The sequence below is a fragment of the Bombyx mandarina genome, chromosome 10, assembly GCF_030267445.1.
Source record: "Bombyx mandarina strain Sakado chromosome 10, ASM3026744v2".
Classification (NCBI taxonomy): Eukaryota; Metazoa; Arthropoda; class Insecta; order Lepidoptera; family Bombycidae; genus Bombyx; species Bombyx mandarina.
Genome location: NC_143217.1, coordinates 14,348,685 through 14,370,631, shown reverse-complemented (window position 1 = coordinate 14,370,631; position 21,947 = coordinate 14,348,685). Strand labels below are relative to the sequence as shown.

General features: G+C 39.0%; 2 protein-coding genes across 4 annotated transcripts in view; one reads left to right on the top strand and one right to left on the bottom strand.

Annotated features, from left to right (window-relative positions):
* The window catches only part of mmd (disintegrin and metalloproteinase domain-containing protein mind-meld), a 937,314-nt gene that overhangs the window by 310,664 nt on the left and 604,703 nt on the right, over positions 1-21,947 (bottom strand). The gene's annotated exons all lie outside the window — the stretch shown is intronic.
* The window catches only part of LOC114248933 (uncharacterized), a 34,315-nt gene that overhangs the window by 10,124 nt on the left and 2,244 nt on the right, over positions 1-21,947 (top strand). The window contains exons 2-10 of one of the 3 annotated variants that reach the window (XM_089730681.1): positions 10,106-10,266; positions 13,152-13,892; positions 14,331-14,503; positions 15,278-15,891; positions 18,823-19,013; positions 19,646-19,669; positions 20,259-20,435; positions 20,869-20,970; positions 21,190-21,421. In XM_089730681.1, the coding sequence (XP_089586807.1) occupies positions 13,152-13,892; positions 14,331-14,503; positions 15,278-15,891; positions 18,823-19,013; positions 19,646-19,669; positions 20,259-20,435; positions 20,869-20,970; positions 21,190-21,421 (2,254 nt within the window). In that variant the 5' untranslated portion in view covers positions 10,106-10,266. Of the gene's footprint in view, positions 1-10,105; positions 10,267-13,151; positions 13,893-14,330; positions 14,504-15,277; positions 15,892-18,822; positions 19,014-19,594; positions 19,670-20,258; positions 20,436-20,868; positions 20,971-21,189; positions 21,422-21,947 lie in introns of all 3 variants that reach the window. The other 2 variants (XM_028182370.2, XM_089730680.1) reach the window with 2 other exon arrangements.

Below are 21,947 nucleotides of genomic sequence, written 5' to 3'. Positions count from 1 at the left end.
CACGGTAACCTTCCTTGAGAAACGAATAAATGCGGCTTTAGTTATAGCATGACCTCCATAATGACTGTTTCAGAATCAATCGCGTAATGACTGGCTACTGTGTGTGGAAGTCGTTGTGACCTAAGGGATAAGACGTCGATGTTCCAATCCCGCAGGCGTGTACCAATTTTTGTAATGAAATACGTACTTAACAAATGTTGATTGATTGATTGACTTCCACGGTGAATGAATAACATCGTGTAATAAAAATCAACCCCGCAAAATTATAATTTGCGTATTTAGTGATGGTAGAACCTCTTATGAGTCCGCACGGGTAGGTACCACCACTCATCACCCTGCCTATTTCTGCCGTGAAGCAGTTTCGGTTGAAGGGTGGGACAGCCGTTGTAACTATACTGAGACCTTAGAACTCATAACTCAAGGTGGGTGCCGGCATTTACGTTGTAGATGGCTATGGGCTTTGGTAACCACTAAACAATAGGTGGAATGTGTGCTCGTCCATCCAGCTATGCAATAAAAAAAGCGTAGGCGAAATAACGCACGAACGCTTCGTGGCACAAATAGACAGGATTGTCGTACCTTACCGTGCGGTCACATAATCAGTACCAGTCGTAGCCGATGTAATCATACGTTTGGGTGTTTCTAATTTTTTAATACGCTTTTATTAGCTTCAGACGTATGTATGCTTGTAACTGAATTTTTGAACATGATTTTGACCTCTTTCAAAACGTCGGATTAACTTGAAATTTGGTATACTTATTAAGAACCGACGACAATTCATGATAAAAAAAAATAAAAAAATTAAAAAATTTAAATTCAACTAAAAATGAAAAATAAACAATAGTTTAAAAAAACAAACAAAACTTTAATTTTTTATTTTTAGATTTTCTATAAAAGCCTATTTTGTTAGTATTTGAAACCATTATTTCTTATTTTTCATCGGTGTTTTATGTTGCATAATTCTATTAACGAGCTCACGGCCTACTTGTTGTGAAGTGGTTACACCACCCACGAGTACTCCTTGCAGCTGAGAGACCTATTGAATTATAGCTGTTACAAAATATTCATACCGTATTCATGTACTGCATAATAGAAAGTAACTCTATCAAAATAATCACTAACCATACGAAGTCATTTAAATATGCATTGTTAAAGATAACGCAAAAACCACTGATCAGATGTTGATAAAATTTAAATGGCACCGCTTGAAAAGCATCGGTTCTCAAATGAGGAGGGAGGGCTCTGAGGAATTGTTTGAGATGATCCCATCATCACGTTTTTACCATACCACCGGAGGAGAGTTCATCCATACTACCTGGAGCCACTGAGTTCTAATATTTTTTGCCACGTACTATCCGGCTTTGGAATGAACTCCCCTCCACGGTGTTTAGCGCTATGACATGTCCTTCTTCAAACAAGGCTTGTGGAGAGTATTAAGCGGTAGGCAGCGGTTTGGTTCTGTCCCTGCTATTGCTGAAGCCCACGGGCGATTGTAACCACTCACCATCAGGTGGGCCGTATGCTCGTCTGCCTATAAGGGTAATAATAAAAAAAAAGAATTATTAAGATCGTTATATATAGAAAATCGCACTGAGGTAACACACGCACGATACAAAATAGAGTTAAAAAATATGTAGACTGTATTGAGAAACTCCTCCTTTTTTCGAAGTCGGTTAAAAATAAAATAAAAATTGCACACCTTAACGAAATGTTTCTGATCGAACTTATAATGAAACACGGCTCAGGCTAAAGCATTAAAACGGTTTGTTTCAACACAATCATACATCTGTTTTCTGCTAAAAAAACAATAAAAACTTTTTGTTTTAACGACCGAATCGAGTCGATAGGGAGACGGCCGGGCGATTACACAAAATGTTAAATCGGTAATCGATTGTATTGTATTGTATTTGTTCAGGCCGTCCTTAATCACGACACGGCTATCTCGGTTATCTATATATTAATACGTGAAGCAAAAACTTTGTATCCCTTTTTACGAAAATTGCGCGGACGGAGCAGTATGAAATTTTCCACACTTATAGAGAATATATAGTGAAGAAGTGGACAATGCTAATATTTTTATTAAATAATACATAAAAGATACATTAATTCAATAAAGAAAACGTTACACACACTACATACCATGTATTTGACGCACACACGCATGCATACTATTTATTGTCAAACTTTTGTTCTTGACGTCTGTTGTCAAATTGAGAATAGATTAAATATTGTTTGTCTTTATTAATATTTTTCTATAGTGTAGTCTTGGCGAAATTTGTGATTATAGAAGTATAAAATACAATCATAATAGTGTACAAACTTACAATTCCAATTAATTATAGTCGAATTTCGACTACTGCGGGACCTCTAGTTTTTATTAATAGCGGTTAATTTTTACTGATGGTAGGACCTCTTGTGAGTCCGCACGGGTAGGTAACACCTGCCTATTTCTGCCGTAAAGCAGTAATGCGTTTCGGTTTGAAGGGTGGGGTAGCCGTTGTAACTATTAAAATTTCAAATATTATTTTATATATTTAATAATTTTAATAATAATAAAAAAAAACTGGGTGAAAACAACGCACGGTCATCCTGCCCCCAATTAGGATACCCTTTTTTTTTTCGGGTCGGGTGCCGGGGGTGCGCTGGCGCCTCAACGATCTGCAGGTGTTGAGAGCAGACCGCGGGCCCAAGAAATTTTAGGGCCCACTCACTAAACGACTCCCCTGCACTCTTACATCCGACGTCCGATATTCGTCCGGGGTCAAAACCCGGTCAGAGTAGGGGGGTTCCTGCCGTCAACACTACAACCAGACACGCGGCGCCACCCCAAGGACGCCCGACCGACGGGTCGTCGAGGCGATAGTTGATCACTAACGACGTCGGTCTCCGCGGTACGGCGGCCCTGCCAGGCCGCTGGTGTTCCGGGATACCCCGCTGGGCCAGAACCAGCCTGCCGGGTCGGAACGCGATACACCGCCGACCGGGTTGCTCTTCCACAGTATGTTCGGCGACGACAGCGACGACGAAAATGCGGACCGCATCGCAGTCCGCAGCCGCCGACGCGTCGTCCCATCCTCCTGGTGCCAGCGCGCTAGAGTGACAGTAGCGTGTGGCGCAGCCTCAGCCTACTTAGGTCGCCCCGTGACCATCACCGGGAGGAGACTGCCTCCTCATAGGGGCAATTAGGATTCCCCGTGTTATGGGTACCAGAGACTGACATATATACTTATATACGTTTGTATATATAGATAGATAGGTAATAAATACCCTGACGAAGAGCAAACACTTGAGACCTTAGAACTTGTATCTCAAGGTGGGTGGTGCATTTACGTTGTTGATGTCTATGGGCTCCAGTAACCACTTAACACCAGGTGGGCTGTGAGCTCGTCCACCAATCTAAGTAATAAAAAAAAAAAAAAAAAAAACAAACCTGTTCATCCCACGAATGCTTGCCTGATGTGGGAATCGAACCCACGACCCTGGGATCGCTACTGCTAACTACTGCATCAACGAGTCAGTCAAAGTGCTACTTTTCAATATTAAATGTTACAGGCGATATTCCATACGCATTGAACGTTAAAACAGTTGCTACCAGATATTGTGAGAATATGAGAAAATACATAATAATATAAGCTTTGATAAGTTTAGATGAAGCAATAGTCGATGATCTCCGTTACGAGTTGCAACAATCTCACTTATCAATACGTTTTATCGATTGATAAACAAACTCGGATGACATGCGCTGGATAAAGAACACGACAAAGAATATAAAAAGGAATTCGATAAGTTTTGATACGGTACTTGACATGAGATTTTTGTTCTAATTTCCTAACACTACGATAATGTTTGGTGCATCGCATCCGTCTACGTGTGTCGTACGTGTCATCTTTCGAGACATTTTGAGGTCAATACTCGAGATAAATCTTAGGTATTAAAATAGTCCCAAAGACTAAGCTAGGTTCCTCCTTGTGCCGATAGTCTTCGATGCTGAAGGTCGTGGCCTCATCAGGCTTTCTTGGGAAAATAAAGATGGTGGGATCCCGTGTCCTTTCACGCAGTGCTTTTGGAAGAGATTTAGTTCTTCGAGATCGCTAAAGCCTTATTTGGGTCCGGCTAATTAAGTGCCGCCAGACATTCGGCGTTGACTGTTTTACTGTGGAAAGGTCGAATGCCAACTCAACCCTCCTCTTTTTTTTTTGCTTAGATGGTTGGACGATCTCACAGCACACCTGGTGTTAAGTGGTTACTGGAGCCCATAGACATCTACAACGTAAATGCGCCACCCACCTTGAGATATATAATAAGTTCTAAGGTCTCTCAGTATAGTTACAACGGCTGCCCTACCCTTCAAGCCGAATCGCATTACTGCTTTACGGCAGAAATAGGTGGGATAGTGGTACTTACCCGTGCGGACTCACAAGAGGTCCTACCACTAGTGACGGGGTTGGAAAAATCTAAAGAAACTGGTATGCAAATATTATTCTTGAAGGCAACTATATATTACTAGAAATACTACGTTATATCGTTTTTTGTTTTGTCGGAAAAAGTCAATATATTTGCCAAGTTTTATGAGTGAGTGATAAATGAACATTTAAAGATATTTAATAATATTGACCTAATGGTTAAAAATAATATTATTACAAAAGTGAAATCTATACTCTATACTAATATTATAAAGAGGAAAGATTTGTTTGTTTGTTTGTTTCGAATAGGCTCCGAAACTACTGGACCGATTTGAAAAATTCTTTTTCCATTAGAAGCCGACATTGTCCCTGATGAACATAGGCTACTTTTTTAATTATTTTTTTTTATTATTTTTTTTGTTTCATGTGTGTTTTGATGTTTCCGAAGCGAAGCGAGGACGGGTCGCTAGTGAAAAATAAATTGACCCAAGAAAATCTATCTGCGCAATAATATTGTTTTCTTCCATCGTTTCATTTACTTTTTTCGAATTCAAATTGTTTTGTAGTTTATATCGCGGGCTATATCTAGTTGTGACACAGCGGACATTGTCTTCTTTAATTTATTTAAATTGAAATATTTGAAATTTAATCAGTATGTTACTTGTGAAGTATTTTCCTCGTGGCAAAGGAGTTAATAATTCTTACCAAAATCGGAGCGATTCTCAATTCACGACTATTAATTTCGTTATCTTCTGACCCAAGCGAGATAGACGTATTAACCCTGGGTATTTCTTGACAGGGAGCCCTGTAAAGAGTTTACCTGAGCCTCCCCTTGCCGATATTCACTTGTCAGTGGCAGATGCTACAGAGGCAAACTCAAAGTGTTTGTAGTCTGTCATGCATCTCGACTTATCTTCATACACTACAGCAACGCGCTAAATGTTTTAAAAACACGGTAATGTTAAGCTAGGATATATAGTTATGGTCGTCGACTATCGCCTCGACGACCCGTCGGTCGGGCGTCCTCGGGGTGGCGCCGCGTGTCTGGTTGTAGTGTTGACCGCGGGAACCCCCCTACTCTGAACGGGTTCTGACCCCGGACGGAGATCGGACGTCGGGTGTAAGAGTGCAGGGGAGTCGTTTAGTGGGTGGGCCCTAAAATCCTTGGGCCCGCGATCTGCTCTCAACACCTGCAGATCGTTGAGTCTCACATACCCCGCGCGCCCCCTAGGCGCGGGGACCTCGTAGGCGGTTCGGCCACCGGACCGAAAAAAAAAAAAAAAAAAGATATATAGTTATGATCGTGGATCAAAACCTTGGATTGTCGTATTGGCAGAATTAACGCAATTCATCCGGGGTCTGATGGCGTGGTACGGGTCGTCGCTGTCTATATAGCTCACGCTCTGCTGCGCCGACCAGTAAGTAACAAAGTTATGTCCTTTGCCAATTCACGAGAACTTATAACTGTTATCATTGACTTTGTACTATTATCTAATTTAATAAATTAATTTATTTATTATATAAAAAAAAAGAACACAGTATTCCTAACCTAAAAGCACATCCGCAACATGCTTCGTCAGATTACAGAAATAAAGTTATCAGCAACATGCTTCGTCAAAAAGTATAATACTTACTTTCAGCTGCAAGCGTCGTCATAATGTAATTGTATAATAGTTTATTTATTTACATTATTCTTTTTTATCTTAAACTCTACTTATTTTTATTATATTATCTCTATTTCTATTTCATTAGGTTCCTTAGATTGCCACAGCTTATTGTCATATTCAAATCTTTTGAAGTCTTCCTATGATTTCAAGTGGGGTGAAATGTTGGGACTTTCTTTTCCTTATTCCTTTCTCAATCCATCATCCACGTCATCTGTTGATGCTCCAAAAAAAAACTACGCGTGTGCAAAACGAAGCGAAGCCTGTGTAAAAATATCTAGGCCCGGTGTCGGTGCAAGAATGAAAATTTGTGATTATTATTGATCAATCAGCATATGAAACTCTCGGAAGTGAAGAAATTCAAAAAGTGTCTCAACGAACTACAGATTGAGTCCATAAGGTTATCCTTTTCGTAGTCCCAAACACATTTAAAGTCAAAACAATATTTAAATAAGTATTTACTTCACTACCGGTTTTAAATGTGAACTTTTTTCAATGCCGTTTATAATAATTAAGGATTGATTACCTCGACTAGGAGAATTGCCTTCCCTTGAAGACTCGCATTTTTAGTTACATACGTGGATATAGCATGCGTATTCAATCTTTAAAAGTACAAAGATACATCTAATAAAAACGTATGTATGGAAATATATAACAGATGATATATATTAAAAAAATTGCATACGTTGAAAGATAGTGTCTTAACAGTAGAGATTGTTTTCGAATACTGTGTTCGATAAGAGATGTTTTATCATGGCTTTTTGGAGCAGCGAAGAGCTCAGCTCACTTTAAATCTAGATCACATGTTACTTTATGTTTCGGTTCGAAGAGATTATATTACGGTAAATGAATTGTGACCGAACTGAGTGGATTGATGCATCGAAAAAATATATAATGACGAACCATCTTAATGAATGTCGCAACGGTCTGTGAGATCGGGATTATCGACTTCTTTTTCCCCTACCTATTCGTTGGTAGCCTTTTTTTTTGCTTAATGAGTGGACGAGCTCACAGTCCACCTGGTGTTAAGTGGTTACGGGAACCCATAAACATCTACAACGTACATGCACCACCCACCCTGAGATATAAGTTCTAAGGTCTCAGTATAGTTACAACGGCTGCCACACCCTTCAAACCGAAACGCATTACTGCTTCACGGCAGAAATAGACAGGGTGTTGGTACCTACCCGTGCGGACTCACAAGAGGTCCTACCACCAGTAATTACGCAAATTGTTATTTTGCGGGTTTGATTTTTATTACACGATGTTATTCCTTCACCGTGGAAGTCAATCGTGAACATTTGTTGAGTACGTGTTTCATTAGAAAAATTGGTACCAATTTGAGCTATTCCAGCTTCAAGTTGACTGGTAGGTGATCTCATCCTGAGCGAGTTGCTAACACTAGCCCTAGCAGGAGCAGTGCGTCACAGAATCTACGGCCGGATCGGAATCACAATAGAGAAGATGCGGCGAGAAACTTACTGGGTTGTGACTGACTATTTCTACCAAGAGAGATTAGATGGGCTTATCATATTGTTACGCACTGGGGTTCGGGATAAACAAAAGTTCCACCAAAGTACAACTTAAAACTGTATTTGTCACTTAGAACACTCACAGAACACTTTAGAATTCTTAATTCACTTCTTCCGCTTGGCTTCAGGTGATCCGTTCGCTATTTCGCTTCGAGTAGATCCGATTACAGTCATCGAATAAGAGATGGTTCTCTGCAACGCTTTTATAGTCAAGACGACATCCATAGTTTAATGAGAACATTCTGGGCAAGTCGAGTAGCTTCTATGTGTGTTTCCGCTGTCTGACAATAGATGGCGTTGTACTTCTAGAACCTTCTCGACGTTACGAGTTCCTTTGATATTCGTTTCGGCTATTTAGCGATAGATGACGTTACTCTAACCGGCGTGACAATCTAGGGCTAAAATGATAATCCTCTTTTAGGTTAACGTGATTGCGTATTTATTTTTAGTAAGCCTTTAGACTAGTTTACTAGTAAGCCTGGTAACTTACTATTGTTTAGTTTCTTTACACTAGCTTCTTGCTAGTAATTATTGTGTGTCGAAGGTTGAGCTTTCGTAATATTATAGGCCTTTGGACGAACTTTTGAAATAAACACTTGTCTCCCGCTGTTGTACCCGTACTAAATTTGGAATTAAATATTATATAAAAACATTATTAAATAAGAAGGCGTGGGGAGGCCGGACTGTCGCATATGATTGTTGATTGATAAAGTAGTCTGCACAAGAATCCATGGCGGGCGTTGAACTTCAGGAATCGTTGAAATATGCAGACTGTAGTATTGACCTTACACTATCTTAATTGACTATGCAATTTCGAAAAGGGCACATCTCTTAAAATGTAAAATGTTCAGGAATTGAAAAAAAAAACCGATTATTTTCTAAAGCAGTGTAAAATTTAAAATATTAACTTTTGAGATATATTTTGGTGTTAACTAGCAATAGAAAATTACTGGAATTACTATAAAATGGGTGTAGGTAAGCCTCAAAACTACATGTATATGAAAATACGTATTTGACATATGCGACATGTGCCCTTTTCGAACTTGCATATTCAATTATACAGACAGTTAAATTAGTTAAACAATTAGGGGTTACAACAATAATTAGTGATTTAGAGCCGATGGGCGTGTGAATGACCGCCATCACTGACATTGGCCGCCATGAAAAACGTAACTTCACCCAGTGTTACCCGCCCCCAGTTAGAATTACCATTAAGTCGAATAAAAAAGTCGTTATCAATATATTACAATAATTTACTAAAGATTAAAACTATAACACAATTTTAACTCACAAAATTAACTAATTTTCATTAAGTAAAACTGTCACGAATGATTACTTTTAATTTATTGCTCTTATTTAATTTTGATATTCTATGTGAGATGTTATTGTTAATGAATGTACTATGGATGCAAAATCTGAAGTAAATGAAATAAGTAAATAATAAAAAAAAATTACGCACAGCAAAGACTATAATATAATTATGATAATTTGCGATTTTTGCGAGTGTTCTCTTTGTTAGACGATGTATTTCTTCATCTACTAATGATTTGTGTATACATCGGTTGCGCAATGAGAGTACTTGGTATCAAAACGCTATTGGTGTATTTGATAATACGTCTTTTTACGAGCTTCTTATTATACTGACCACAAATAAAATCCATATTGGATATAGTATAAACCGAACGTGCCAAAGCCATAACGGCTTAACTAGAAGGGATACAGTTATTTCGTATGTTATAAGAAAATACATTACGCATCTTCAGTACTTACGACCTTTTGACTAGATCTGCACTTAATTTACTGTTCTATTGTGTATTGTATAGGAAATTTATTTCTCGAAACCACCTAATAAGTGACGTCACGCGGAAAGAAGTATTTGCAGAAGGCTCGAATTCATTCATTTTTATTATAGTGAATCATGCGGCGCGAAATGTGACTTGTCTGATAAAACACGTCATTACGCGACTGAAAATTTTCATATTCACTTTAATCACATAAAATAATTTTTTTTGTCATCGGAACTTGTTTTTTATTGCTTTGATGGTGGACGAGCTTACAGCCCAACTGGTGTTAAGTGGTTACTGGAGCCCATGGACATCTACAACGTAAATGCGCCACCCACCTCGAGATATAAGCTGTAAGGTCTCAGTATAGTTACAACGGCTGCCCCACCCTTCAAACCGAAACGCATTACTGCTTCACGGCAGAAATACGCAGGGCGGTGGTACCTACCCGCGCGGACTCACAAGAGGTCCTACCACCAGTAGATTATTAAACACACGATTAGTGTAAAATTTAACGACGAAGCCGTCGTCGCATGAAACTCCGCTTTTTTTTGGAATGAAGACTTTTGATATGGAGGCCTTTTTAGTTTCACCAGAACAGGTGGGCGAGCAAAGGCTCAATCAGGAAAATTCCACTACGATCAAGCGAATGTAATTGTAGACGCAGTGAATACGAAAAGTATAAGATATTCATCATTTCAGTCACCACTTTATCATTTCAGGTGTAGGACACACAGCGTATCAAGGACTTTGAAAGCGAAGTACTGCGGGCTTAGCTAACATGATAGGGAATCGCGGAAGACGTTTTACCCCGCACGTTTCGCTTGATTAAGTTATTTCTGCCCTTCGCTCCGGAGACCTTGATGCTTCAGTGACTTTAAAGGTGAGAAACTATTTTTAACGGAATAGATGTTAATTAAATTTATTTTTTAAGATAAGTTTATGGGCGTGAATGAACAAAACTAAATTTACCGTAATTTTTTGGTGCGAATTTCGTTATCTGGAACGATGTCCGTAACGCGGCTTGCGGTGGGAAGAAAAATCTTGGCTCCTTAGACACCTTCTATGTGTTTTTTTGTGGCCTAAAATACGTCTAGTGTATTCGATAGAGGAGACTATGCGGGTGAGTGTTCAGATCTCGCTACCAATATCAAAATTTTCGGGCCAATTTTACAAAAGAAGACTCTTACTTAAAAAGGGCCACGAACGGTTTCCATGCTGAAGGAACAAGATCGCGCGAAAAGTTCAAAATCTCACTTTTATTGTGGCTCTCTCTTTATAGCTGATAAGCATGAAAGTTTCGCGACATAAATAGGTGGACAGAGCCTACTCCTGCGTGCCTGCCTATTTCTGTAATATGCTAATGCGATGCAGAAGTCTCAAGATGGTAATGGCTTTGAGTTTCATCTAAGACCGTAATTATATGTCGGTATGTATAACAGTCGGTTCGAAAGCTATCTATCTAATTTGAAAATTTACATTAATACAACAGCATCGTTTAGAAATTATCTGAAAGAATAGGAATTAATGCTGTATTAAATTTATTTTAATTAATTTTAATAAAATTTCTCGCGAAAGTCGTGATGCCCCAATAAGGGCGTCGCCAAATGTCAATTCCAAAATCAGGTGATTTTTCAGGGAAAACTCATTACGTTTCGTAATCATATTTGATAATTTCTGAATATCGTTAATAGTGTTAAATGAACAATCCTCTTATCAGTGTTCATATTAACGCTGATAAGATAACAGCGGTGGATCACAGGACGACTTGTTTTGTTACGTAGCCTGTCAAACTATTGTTTACTTGTTTATTGTGGAACCTCCGACGAATTTAAATGAAGTCCACTATGCGAATTAGCGTGTTTTTTTTTTTTTTTTATTGCTTAGATGTGTGGACGATCTCACAGCCCACCTGGTATTAAGTGGTTACTGGAGCCCATAGACATCTACAACGTAAATGCGCTACCCACCTTGAGATATAAGTTCTAAGGTCTCAGTATAGTTACAACGGCTACCCCACCCTTCAAACCGAAACGCATTACTGCTTCACGGCAGAAATAGGCAGGGCGGTGGTACCTACCCGTGCGGACTCACAAGAGGTCCTATCACCAGTGATTACGCAAATTATAATTTTGCGGGTTTGATTTTAATTGCACGATGTTATTCCTTCACCGTGGAAGTCAATCGTGAACATTTGTTGAGTACGTATTTCATTAGAAAAATTGGTACCCACCTGCGGGATTCGAACACCAGTGCATCGCAACAACGAATGCACCGGACGTCTTATCCTTTAGGCCACGACGACTTAAAAGGCCACGACGTATGTCGTAAACACGCAATTAACATTTTGTTAAATTACATGTTAATTACATGTCGTTATCTAGAAATGATTCTCCTCGATGATTTAGCGGTTCAGGCGTTTCTCTAATTCTAAGAACACAAGCTTATAAAAATTGTGTTGTTTGTTGGACACATGCAGTGTGTCGATTGCGCACGTGCAACTAATTAATGATTTACTAATAACTAGTGGTCGCCCAGTTGTCGAAATTCGACTATAATTCATTTAAATTATAAGTTAGAACATTATTAGGGGTCTATTGTCAAAGAATATCATAGACCTCTATAATAACAAATTTCGCCAAGGCTTACACTATAGATAAATAATATTGAAGACAAACAATATTAATATATTCCGAATTTGACAGACTTTAACAATAAACAAAAGTATATACATTAGGTATATACGTGTGTATGTCAAATGCATAGTTTTTTTATTGATTTAATGTATTTTTTATGTATAATAAAAAAAAAAAATAGCGTTCTGCACTCTTTCTCTATATTCTCTATAAGTGTAGGAAATTTCATAGGTGTATGAAATTTCCTACACTTAGAGAGACGGAGGACGGAGGTGTCCGTCCACACAATTTTCATAAAAAGGAGTACAAACTTTTTTCTTCACGTATTAATATATAGTTTCTAGAAGTGGTGTTCGATCCGTGATCGAAATCCGCCAATAATCATGTTTTGGCTATTTTTGCGCGTTCACTGCAAAGAAGATCCATTCTTCGTAGTGCCGTAATTCCAAGGAGTTTCCCTGAAAACTTTCGATAGTATTTTATCCCGGATTCTTGGGATCGACTTTACGGGCGATTTTCAATATCGAAGTCATTTGGAGGGAAAATCAAATTGGCTTCAAAAATCCTGGGAGTCCTCAACAGATCAAAGCGGTACTTTACGTCTGGACAAATAATTTTGCTTAACAGTTCACAAGTCCAGCCTCGCGTGGAGTATTGCTCTCATCTTTAGATTGGGACACCCAAATACCAGATACTAGGTTTGAAATGAAAAACGCAATGAAATAACAGATTTATAGAAAATCCGAAATTTTAATCACTTAACATGTCTAACATATTCGAGTTGATTCCGAGACCATTTACTAAAAATCATCACTGCCAGAGAGCATTGATAATATCAGTGTGAAATCATTCTTTAATGTAAAGAGATAGGCGAAATGTTTACTTTAATTCGTACTTTCTTATAATTAGTTCTGCGATTGTTAATTTCTCTTCTTTCTTTTGAATTCTATCACTTTTGAACACAGTAGCATCCCGTGTTTTTTGGTTACCAATTAATATGTCATCGCCTCACACCAAACACACACGTGAGAATAACAAATTCCAAAGTTATCAAAGAAAAAAAGAAAACTCTTCATTTCCGTCATAATGCGAATTTCCTAATTTATATTTTATTATTGTATAAATATTTCAGATGATCGATTTATATCAACGAATCGTATTTATTGTTCTCATTTGGACGATTGCGTCGACCGCTAAAACAACATGCCCTATTGGATTCCAATTCGCAGAATACAAGTCAGGCAACCGCGGACTGTGTTACCGCATCAAGGGCCCGGAAAGATTCTCTGATATATACAAAAACTGCACCGGGAATCTATACACAGTCGAACGCTATAACAATTTAAAAATACCAGAGCACGAATATGCTTTGTGGACGCAGTACAAAAACGCATATCCTGGGGGGCGATTCGTGGACTGGTCTTATACAGAGACAACTGGAAGACTGCTACGTGAGAAAGTTCAACAAAATGAATCACTACTGAACCAGGATCTGTGCGTGGTAATAGACTCAGTCACCAGTTTCACGGCAGTCAGCTGTGAAGCAATGCATCACAGGTATTGCTTGGTTTATCCCTATGAAGACGAAAAGGCTTTAAAGAGTCAACCTTGTGCGGGTTTCGATAATGGCTATAGATTCTATAGTCCGATGCCTACGTGTTTGGCGGAGGTACCGGCTGTAGGTGAAGCAGCTGTCAGAGCAACATGGAAACAAGCTAAAAACATATGCGAGAAACGGGGAGGATACCTTTTGAACTTTGGATGGATGTATTCCAACTTCAGGAGCTTTTCGCATTCAGCCTATCCTTTGGGTTTCGCTTTTAATTCTGAACTTACGGAGCTCAAGTTACACCTCAATAACGGGACTATTTTGGTAAGTTATTTTTGGATATAAAAATAGAAATACGTCATATTATAATTATGTACTTAAATTCAAATTTAATTGAGACGATTGCAGGGTCCAATGAAAATTAGCTTTTCCTCGAATAAACCAAAGCATTTTACAATGGTTGCCGGATTTTTCCAGGCTACAAAGGAATTGGAAATGGTGGAATGATCAAGTGGTGTTTAATACAACACTTCCGATGATGTAAAAAACCAGTGTTTCTAACAACCAGCCATAATAATACGTGAATGGTTTCATGAAACCTTCTAGAGATTTAAAACAATAGTTTTTAATTGGTCATTGAGGCCAAAATTAAATGGCAAATTTCAAAAACAGTGTCAATGTATAGATTTAGATTTTTTGGCTGGAATTAATACTCCGCAGATTTGCTGTCTTTCAATTCAGGTATTCAAATAACATTTTCAGATACCAAGATCGGAATGGAAATTTTCAGAATTGCCTCAAACCAATAAAACTCGTTTAAGTGCTGTGGGGAATAATATGTGGTTCTCCGTGAACAGTTCATTTGTGTTCTATGCCGTGATATGTGAGGTATCCGTACCAGTGAAGGATGTTGTATTGAATCTTACAATCGATTCGTAAGTAATTTTTTTCATATCATCTGATGAGGTTCCCCCCTAAAAGTTGTCTGCCCCGTTATTAGTGAGATATTAGCCTTTTTGAAATATCAGCATTAGTTACCCACTCAAAATCATCAATGTCCCATCTTCAGTTTTTAATTGAAATAGGGCAACAACCTTGTACTGATGTGCCAATTGAAACCTTATAGCACTACCAAACAGGGTCGAGTATGGATGACAAGTGGTCAGTAGTAGAAGGTCAGAGGTTGTCAAAAAAAGCAATGTCGCGACCTTTTAATTTATCTGTAGGAGCCTATAGTGCATCTAAAGTAGCTCTTCCAAATTTTCTACTTTTCACATTCTCCCTGCTCCTGTTTCTTCTTTGCACGTAATTTTTCAGCAGACGGACTAAGTTACAATCCTGTCTGTATTTGCAACAAAGCAGCATTTCAAGGCAGGTGCATGGTGTATAGAACTTTCGCTTTAAGGCATGTTTTCGTATCCGATGTCTGTGATATCTGGTCACTGATAATATCTGATTTTGTAAAATAGTATTATAAAAAAAATTATGAAAAATCTAGCCAATTGTCATATTATATCGCTACCGACACTGAGAACCAAGACTGAACCTTTAACTGCATTGGAATCATAATGCTATTATTTTTGGGAATTTGTAACTAGTCGTAAATTAGAATTGGTTATCTTACATTCAAGCCACCTGCAACAACTGTTACTATGAAGTGAAATAAATGTGTATCAACATACGTCAATTGTCATTAATTCTTTTTTCAGCGATGATAGACTCATTTTAAACGTAAGCGAGCCAGTACCGAGAAGATATTTGAAGTGCTTCACCGACTCAGTGAAGTACTACCCCACTCCAGTGGACTTGGACCACGACGAAGAAAACACTTACGTGGTTCAGGAAAAGAAGAACGGTTACTATTGGTGTATTCACACGGATTCCAAGAGCTACACGATCTCGCAATCCAATAAGGTTTTGCACATACCAAAGAAGAACTCCTTGGACCACGTGTACGCCGTCAAACTTCATCTACAGTCTTATACAGATCCTGAAAAAATTTACAAGGTACTAGAAAAGCTGGAAGAGTACATATACTTATCGACCAAGTATTTTAATGTTCATGGGAACGATGCGGCAACGGAGTATCAACTGAGGAGTTTTGAATTGACAACACCTTCGGTCGGCGTAAGAGAAGTGCTGTCTAACGCTAGACTGAAGAAGTGGTTCGTTGGTGGCAGAGCGTTGTTGGTTCACTTCGAACTCGATTCCAGCATGAGACCCGTCCGCCCTGGGACCTGGAAAGGGCTTGAATTAGTTTTTATGAAGCCCGTGTACTACTGCCCTGACGACAGCCTAGAAAGCGGCGAAGCGAAGCATTTAGGTAAGTGTTATGGTTTATTTACTATCTTATTCTGGTCTAAACTAGTGGTAGGACCTCTTGTGAGTCCACACGAGTAGGTACCACCACTCTGTCTATTTCTGCCGTGAAGCTATAATTCGTTCCGGCTTAAAGGGTGGGGCAGCCGTTGTAATTATAATAAGACCTTAGAACTCATATCTCAAGGAGGTTAATGGCATTTAAGTTGTAGATGTCTATGGGGTCAGGTAACCACTTAACACCAGGTTTGCTGTGAGCTCGTTCACCTTGAGATATGAGTTCTAAGGTCTCAGTATAGCTACAACGGGTTGCCCAACCTTCAAATCTAAACGCATTACCGCTTCACGGCAGAAATAGGCAGGGTGGTGGTGCCTACCCGCGAGGACTCACAGGAGGTCCTACCACTAGTAAAATACTCGTATAGCTCTCGTATATATGATTCTATGTTATTAGCAATTCTGTAATACTCGAGTTCATATATCTCGAGTGTGAATCATTCAAATTGCAATTAACACAGCTGACCTCTGAGCTTGTTATTGGACGTGTAGACGAAAAGAGTTTGTCATAAGTTGTTGTTTCCATCAAGGGCAGGTGAATTACGGCATATTTACTGATAAGCGGCTACCGTTGCTTATGGACATCAAGCCCCAACGTTACCGAAGGCTTATTTATTTATTTATTGATTAGATGGGTGAACGAGCTCTCGCCCCCTTGGTGTTAAGTGGTTAACAGAGTCCATAGACACGTACAACGTAAATGCCGCCTTCTCCTTGAGATATGAGTTCTAAGGTCTCCGTTTTTAGAGTACAACAGTGGTATTTACCCGTGCGGTCTCACAAGAAGTTCTACCACCAGTAATTAACCAAATTATAATTTTATGTCTTATCTATAGAAATACTTATGGTTCTTGGTAGTTGGTATTCTTGGTAGTTGAAATTAACTTTGCTCTTATGACGGATGATGCGAGGGTAAAATTGAGATGACGGCTTCTCTCTAGTAATGATTCAGGGCACTGCACACTAAAAAACGGATAGGATTATCTTTAAAAGTGGAGCTGAGGGTTGTGTTGTTCTGCTGTGGATATGGTACCGTGAGTCTGGTTTGGTGATGGGTTTATGAACTGGATATTGGAACTGTACGGGCGAGCGCGCACATCATATTGCATACCGATGCATTTATATCAAAGCCATTCATTTTCCACTCAGTTCGTGTACCGCCATCAGCAAGGCGTCGCGTACTCGCATAATATAATTTTTATCATATAAACAATCACCAATCAGTGTAAGCATATCAATAAACAATTACTCAATATTGGAATTGTTATCGTTATCACAACAGAGGGTTGTGTGGACAAACCGTACATCCCTTTTTTGGTTCTTCGAGCCGGATGTCCGCGTTGGCCCATTCAAGAAAGAACCTTAGAATATTCTTGAAGAATGAAGAGGAATTCTATACAGTAGGTTACGGCTTGGCTGTGACCTTGACATAACTCATATCCGCGAACGACAAAGACCTCTCATCATCAGCTGGGATATATGCTTTCGAAGACAAAGCTATATAATAATGACATTTGTAAATGGTTTGTTGATCAAAATCGACTAAAAACAGTTCGAGTTTACGACCTATATAGATGTTGGCTAGGTGCAAAAGTTGATAATGTGCTAACAGTTTCGTGACTGTAGTACATTATAATTGTCATTATTAATGTCAATGACAAATGTAATTTTTATTTGCAACAACAACAATAACTCAGTTAATTATTCCAAGACGTCGTTCTATATAAGGATAATATTTTTTTACTGTTTATATTGGCAGATGAGCTCTCGCCGCTTGAGGCATGGAGTCGGAGTCTCAATTGTGTAGGACAGCAGTGGATTTAGTTTTCAAACACTTCATTTCTTTGTAGTCCAAATAGACATTATGACCAATCCGTATAGTCTTATGCACTACTATGAGAAATTTAGAAAAAAATAAATTATTCACGAGAAATCGCACACGGTCATGTGATCTTAAACTAGGATTCTCTATATTTTGGGATCTTCTATAAATTATATATGTATGTGTGTATGTATGTATGTTTTAATATATAATAAATATAAAATTTAGATATTTAATTGCCCGACAAAGAACGGTGGTCACATGAATGTGGAAATTGGAATCGAACCCACGACTATCGGTCGAGCAGAACGTTTCGTTTCGTCGTCGTGGCCTAAACGATAAGACGTCCAGTGCATTCGTGTTGAGCGATGCACCGGTGTTCGAATCCCGCAGGCGGGTACCAATTTATCTAGTGAAATACGTACTTAACAAATATTCACGATTGACTTCGACGGTGAAGAAATAACATCGTGTAATAAAAATCAAACTCGCAAAATTATAATTTGTGTAATTACTAGTGGTAGGACCTCTTGTGAGTCCGCGCGGGAAGGTACCACCATCCTGCCTATTTCTGCCGTGAAGCAGTTAATGCGTTTAGGTTTGAAGGGTGGGGCAGCCGTTGTAACTAACTATACTGAGACCTTAGAACTCATATCTCAAGGGGGGTGGCGGCGTTTGTAGATGGCTATGGGCTCCACTTAACATCAAGTGGGCCTTGAGCTCGTCCACCCATAAATGCAATAATTTTTATTATTATTGCATACTGGATGTTTCCGTCCGCTTTGCTGGGCATTTAAAGTTAACGTTATTATTTCTCACCCTCACTAAGATTCTCATAATTAACGCCCCCGCAACTGATGTAGGGAGTCCAACACTCATATAAACATTAGCCTATCCATTAAGTACATGTATTTTCTACATGGATACCAAGTTTCAAGTCAATTGGACTCATGGTTCAGTAGTTATAACGGAACATCCGTAAAAACTACTTATACCACTTAACCAATTATTTATACATTAGTCTAGATTATTGCATCTATCACCTATTGGTTCTAGGTGAATCGATATCGAACACAAGATGTCAGACGAGGAAATGCGTGGGAGATTACAACGAGGGCGTGCAGTGGCTTCTGACCACGACCAGCGACTGCGAGATGAGGCTCCCGGTGACCCTGTCCAACGCGCTCAAGGTCAAAGAGGTCACGCAACTGATGCCGACCGTTGCGAACTTACTACCCGACCACACGGTACTACCTTGTTCTTCTATACCTGTTCCTCAGTATTGAGGGTCGTGACCTTAATGCAGCAATGCGTTTCGGTCTGAAGGGCTTACTGGTGGTAGGACCTCTTGTGAGTCCGCGCAGGTAGATACCACCGCCCTGCTTATTTCTGCCGTGAAGCAGTAATGCGTTTTGGTTTGAAGGGTGGGGCAGCCGTCGTAACTATACTTGAGACCTTAGAACTTATATCTCAAGATGGATGGCGCAGTTACGTTGTAGATGTATATGGGCTCCAGTAATCACTAAGACACGATCATGTCCTCTCCGCTTGGCGTGCGACATTTTTAATTGTTATCAATTCATCTATACTTCTATACTAATATTATAAAGAGGAAAGATTTGTTTGTTTGTTTGTTTCGAATAGGCTCCGAAACTACTGGACCGATTTGAAAAATTCTTTTTCCATTAGAAGCCGACATTGTCCCTGATGAACATAGGCTACTTTTTTTATTTATTTTTTATTTTTTGTTTCATGTGTTTTTTAATGTTTCCGAAGCGAAGCGAGGGCGGGTCGCTAGTTATTTAATAAAACACTTAACTAATTTTAGTTTGGGGTTCTGGATACGGAATCCACGACTCCCGCCGTGGGATACACACAGACGACAACCGAAACACAAACCGCTGTAAGTACTTGTTGAAAAATAGCAATGTAATGTAAATTATCGAAAATGATTTTCCGCTTACATTGCGCTTCCGTTCTGCAATATCTCTCCGTTTTTTTTTAATACGCTTTTATTAGCTTCAGACGTATGTATGTTAGTATGTAACGGAATCTTTGAACATGATTTTGACCCCCTTCAAAACTTCGGATTCACTCGAAATTTAGCATACTTTTTAAATACAGAGGACAATTCAATATTTAAAAAATATATTGTAAAAGTTGAAATTTAACTAAAAAATAATAATAGTTTTAAAAAACTAAAAAAATTTAAAAAAAAAAATTATCCTGAAAAGCACCAAAGGATATTATTAAAATAACCCTTCTACTCATATCTGTTCATAAAATATTTATAACTACTGATTCTATGCATCCCAAGCTTTTTTACAATAAAATCATTTTTTCTTACACTATATTTAATTCAAATTTATTTAAATTTAGTTTCTAATTTTTAGTTGGATTTTCGATAAAAGCGTATGTTTTTAGTTGTTTTTTTAAACTATTATTTATTGTTATCTGTTCAAGTAATTTGTATGTGTGATAATAATCTCTAGACAAATGATCCCGTACTACGCGATGTACGCGACAGCTCCGAGGAGATCACCGAAACCACTCGGAGGCCGACACGCCCTCCGCCACCGCCAACGGACCCCGTCATCACCGTAACGACCCCCACTGACGTCATCACAGCCGTACCTACCATGCCCCCAACCACAATGCCCAGACCCTCGGTACGTATAGAAACTGTTCTGTTGTTAGCTGACATGATTAAAGTAAAGATAAAAAAGGAATGGGGGTTGGCAGTTTTTTGTATTGGCGGTAGATCTGGTGAAGCCCACACGGGTTGCTACCGCATCTGTTATTCTATGTTATATATATATATATATATATGTATATTATATATTCGACCGAGGGAACCAGTGGTCGTTCTGCCGGCGGCCACCGTTCCAGCGTCTTGGGGACGGCGGGATGGCTGTAATAAGCTCTCCGTCAACCCTGTTCCTCCATCTCTGGACGCCAGCTGTGAGCAGCAGTTTTTAGTGAGGTTCAACTTCCACATACTCCTGCGTGGCGGGTGGGGATACGGTGATTTTCTGGTGTAGAAAAAAAAAAACAGCAAGCCGTATTTAACTAGTAAATCGATAAAACTCATTTCATTTACAGCCAGAAGACCAGCTTCTACAAGTAATGGAAAATCTAGAATCCATCATCAATAACGCATCGTTGGCAGTCTCCCTGGAAACTATTAGCAGTTCGTTTGATCAGGTAATTTTGTTATTAATCTTAACTCTATAAAACCGGGATTGGGGCTGGTGCAATGATTCAATATTCTATATTCAATATTCTATTGATCTTTGATAGGCTCATTTATTTCTACTGTACCTAATCTTATGTACTTTGCTTTATCCAAAGTCATGCTCTAATACTTGGGCACTCATGAACAATGCCTTCACATTTAGATTATAAAACATCATAAATTTACAGGTAGACGGTCTATTATCCGAGGACGACGATCTGGATATACCTGGTGAACTTCTGCATTTGCTGGACAATATTGGTCCTAGACTAAATTTAGACGGATCAGATGCAGCGACAGTTAGGGAGAACATCGCCCTTGTGGTCGCTAAGGGCGACGAGAGCCTCCCGATGAGAGGCTTGAGGTTAGCCACCAGAGACACTGATGCTTTTACGGATCATGCCTTTGAGGTTATCAGAGGTGAGGGCAAGATTGACTTTTAAGCATCACTACATGAACCCTCGTTTTGTGCTTGTTACTCGCACCGAGCGGTGGAGTCGGTAAATTGACTTGGTAAAGTTTTTAGTGGCAGATTTTAGTAGCGTCAACGTGAGCCGATTGTTGTCTTCTTACTGACACTCGAAGTAATTTTGGAAGGTCGAAATAATAGCAATTGTATTTTTCTGTTTCTCACAGTGGTGCCGTTAATCTTGCATACCTTTTAATGGCAATTGATGTAGTAGGGAAGGATGGAGGATGTGTGCGATGATGTAGGGCCTCCGCTTAAAATCTCGGTTCTATCAGCTCATGTTCGCCTATAAGCATACAGCTTAAATGTTTGTTCTTACGTGAAGTTCTTAGTTCGGATATTCTTGCCAACGCAAATGAAATTCCAATATTATGTCTGAAAACAGGCAGCGGTAATTATAACGCGATGTACCTGAAAACCTTTTAAAATAATTAACGTTGCGGGGGGTCCACACATTGTAGTTAATAAGCTTTGTAT